At 42.1% G+C, this 3,834-nt stretch overlaps 1 protein-coding gene across 1 annotated transcript; it reads right to left on the bottom strand.

Annotated features, from left to right (window-relative positions):
• Positions 1 to 5: 5 nt before the first annotated feature.
• Positions 6 to 3,831, bottom strand: LOC124234580 (myosin-2-like; the record flags this gene model as incomplete). Its single annotated transcript, XM_046651920.1, has 8 exons — positions 6 to 62; positions 231 to 355; positions 454 to 619; positions 698 to 881; positions 1,580 to 1,776; positions 1,918 to 2,036; positions 2,731 to 2,857; positions 3,745 to 3,831. Coding segments are annotated over 8 exons (1,062 nt in total), but the record flags the coding sequence as incomplete, so codon positions are not given.
• Between the last annotated feature and the right edge of the window lie 3 nt (positions 3,832 to 3,834).

Genomic DNA, 3,834 nt, shown 5'->3' with positions numbered 1-3,834 from the left:
TTGACTTGGTTCAACTCCAGCTGGATGCGCAGGATCTTTCCCTCTTCGTGTTCAAGAGATGCCTTAAGGACAGCAAGAGGTCACATTAGCAGGGAATGGAGGCATTTGGAAGTTTTTCTGCACTTTCCCTTTCACTAATTTTGTGCTGTTTATCTTATTAGTCAATCTATGTAGATGGGCCTCATTCTTTTCTGAATTTATTTGTTTATAATGTATAATTTGACCAGTACCTCTGCTTCCTCTAAAGCAGCCTGCAGTTCAGACTTTTCTTGTTCCACTTGCTTCTTTATTTTCTCTAGTTCATGGATACGTTTCCCTCCTTCTGCAATCTGCTCCGTGAGGTCAGAAATCTCCTCTGTTGTTTGGGTAAAAGACAGATAGAGATTTGCTCAGAGAACATAAGAGAAAGGTTCCTTGAGAGCATGAATGTTACTGAAAGTAAAAGGGACTCACGCTGTAAGTTTTTGTTCTCTCGTTTCAAAGTTTCTAGCTGGTCCAAGGATTCCTCGTAGGCATTCTTCATCTTGAACAGCTCGGTGCCAAGAGAACGGGCCTCCTTCTGGGAGGCCTCAAGCTCAGCATGGGTTTCCTCATACTTCTGTTTCCATTCTGCCAGGATCTGAAAAACCAAGAGTGGTTATCCGCTGTAAAGGGTAGAGGAAGACAGTTAGAGAGCGGAGGCTGCTACAGAAGTTACCTTATCGAAGTTCCTTTGCTTTTTGTCCAGGGCTGCACAGGCAGCGTTGGTTCTCTCAACATCCAGCATGAGGTCCTCGACCTCATTCTGTAACCGCTGCTTGGTTTTCTCAAGGGATGCACATTTGGCATTGACGGCTTCTACGTGTTCCTCAGCAGCCTGCAGCCGCTGGGCCAGCTTCTTCCTGGAAGATTATATGTTTGTAGAGAGAAGTGAACCAAAACAAGGATTATGAACTATTACCACACTGAAAAGTATTGGAAACTTCAAAATACTATCCATTCATTCATTCAGCAAATGTTGATGAGCTCCTTTTATGAACCAGACATGGCTATGAACAGGACGAAACAGGGCCCTGCCTCATGAAGCTTCCAAACAGGTGAGAGAGAGAAACAATAAGCAAGTGAGAAAATGCATAATAACATATTGCGGATGTAAGTGCAATGAAGAAAAATAAAATGGAGTGAGGTGTGGGCAACTACTCTAGATATTCAGGGAAGGCCTTTCTCAGGAGGTAAACATTGGAGTCAAGATCTAAAAGAAGTCAGAGAGTGAGCTAGAGGGAGATCTGGGGGACAGTATTCCAGACGAGGGGCCAGCGAGTACAAAACCCTGAAGCAGGAGTAAGCTTGGTGCACTTGACAAACAGCAATAAGCCCTAATTAGCTGGATAATCGTTGGTTATTCTTCGTAACAAGATTTTCAGCTAGGAGGGCGGGGATCATGTGCACTTTATTCATGTCTTATTCTCGGGACTGATAGTGCCTGCCGAATAGAAGTGAATTAATGTTTTTGGGCTAATTCACTGAACCTTCAAAGGCTGTATCTTTCTGATTCAATGTGCAAAGTTTTCTGCACGTTCTCTCATCTCTCTGCACATACTTGGCCTCCTCCAGCTCCTCCGTGCGCTGGATGGCGTCCGTCTCGTACTTGGTCCTCCACTGGGCAACCTCGCTGTTGGCCTTGGACAGCGCCCTCTGCAGCTCGGCCTTGGATTCCTGCTCCTCCTCATACTGTTCCCGCAGCAGGTCACAGTCGTGGCGGGAGGACTGCAGGGCGTGGGCCAGGGCGTTCTTGGCCTGTGGAGATAGTTACACCTTCATTTTACTGGATACTTCAATGTTTAATTCTTCAGTTTCAAGACTCTTTAAAAGTTGGTGTAGTGGACTCCAATTAGGGTCAGGTCGTGGGAAAAAAATGAGTTTTATAGTAACAGTTACCTTTATCTCCTCTTCAAGTTGTCTCTTTAATTCCTCAATCTGCTGAGTAAATGCTTGTTTGCCCCTTGATAACTGAGACACCAGAGCTTCTTTTTCATCTAGTTGACGTGAAAATTCACCTGATAGGCAAAAGAAATAGCAGCATTTTTTTAAAGTTAAGGAAAAACTTTGCAAGCCCCTATTAGAAATAAATTTCAACTCTTAACATCTCTCCCCCCAATTGAGGGCTCAGATGATTGAATTCTCTATTAATATCTTCATGCTTAATGTCAAATTTCTGATTTTTATGGTGAAATTATATATTAATCTGAATGAATAAATACAGCTTACATTCTTTTTGTTTTCTCCATAACTAATTCTTTCAGAGTTGTATGATATTGTGCAAAACCTGAGGAGTGTCAAAGAAGGGAGCGACAGTGGTTAATGCTACCTAGTCCCAGTTTCATAAAACTTGTGAGAGAATGGCTTGCCCACTGCCCTCTTCAGGAATTTGGTTCACTCTGGCATGGATGAAAAGAAGCTTGGTCTAGAGCAGAAGCCCTGGACCCATGCTGGTGTGACTCCTAATCCAAGCATCCCCTCAGTGTGGCCAACTACTCAAGGGCTCTCTGGAGTACAGCTTGATCCGGTCCTATTGAAGTCTTTATCTCCAACGTTGTGCCCAAATGACCTTGCAAGTAGGTTGAGAGTCTGAGCTGTTCAGTAAATCAGACGTGTCCTCAGTGACTTTTTAGTAGGCTCTCTCATCACAAATCACTTGTTTTGAACCACATCATCTCCACTCTTAGGCACCATAAAAGAGGAGAGAGTTACCAGCTTCCGTCTGCAAGCGTCCCCTCTGGGCTGTCAGGTCATTGATCAGTCGCTGCTGCTCCTCTTCCTTCGATTTCAGCTCACTCACTTGGTCCTCCAGTGTGCGGCACATTTTCTCCAGGTTTCCCTACATGAGAAAAAGTGAAAGAAGTCAATGAAGACGTTTTAATCTAATTTTGCTATAGCTACAATTTCTTCTCAAACAAAAAATTTATTTTGACATATAAAATCAAATTCTCATATATAATATGTATATATTTAGAAATTTTTTTATATTTATGATTACTGTTCTAAGTTGAAAATACTGTACATTGGGATTTAAAAAAAGCTAATTGCGGGGCCGTCCCCAGGGCCGAGTGGTTAAGTTCGTGGGCTCTGCTTCAGCAGCCCAGGGTTTCCCTGGTTTGGATCCTGGGCGTGGACATGGCACCACTCATCAAGCCATGCTGGGGCAGCATTCCGCATGCTACAACCAGAAGGACCCACAACTAAAAATATACAACTATGTACTGGGATGCTTTGGGGAGAAAAAGGAAAAATAAAATCTTTAAAAAAAAAAAGCTAATCGTGGAGCTCTATTCAATATTAATAAAAAAATTTAAAGATTATGTTCTGAATTTAAGATTTTCTAAGAAGTGTATAGTACATTTCCTAAAAGGATGTTCATAAATACTTCATTGCTTTTATGTACAAAGAAACACTGCTGATTGGATAATTGAGAATATTGGAGAGCTGTTTTCTCCAAATGGAGACCGCGAGAACACAGATGACTTATGTTCAAAAGCTGGTTCTGTCATTCATTAATGGGGTGATGGGGCTGATGTGCTTAACTTCTTTGAATTTCAATTTCTTCATACGTTAAGTGGAAATAATACAAGTACTAATATCTTTCTTGCTTACCTCTTGGATTACTGCAAAGAACAAATGACATACTGTGTGTAAAGTACCCTGTGCGAACTATGATGTGTACGTAAAAGATTATTGTTGTTGATAATTTCCCAGACTCTCTAGTACCTTGGCTTTAGAGACTGTTTCTACATTACTAGCCAGGTCGTCGATCTCCATCTTCATTTCGCTCTTCTCCTTCTCCAGTTTCTGCTTGAC

This window comes from Equus quagga, unplaced genomic scaffold, assembly GCF_021613505.1.
Source record: "Equus quagga isolate Etosha38 unplaced genomic scaffold, UCLA_HA_Equagga_1.0 91797_RagTag, whole genome shotgun sequence".
In the NCBI taxonomy this organism is placed as follows: Eukaryota; Metazoa; Chordata; class Mammalia; order Perissodactyla; family Equidae; genus Equus; species Equus quagga.
Note: the sequence above shows the minus strand (reverse complement) of the source record. Positions and strands in the feature narration are given on the sequence as shown.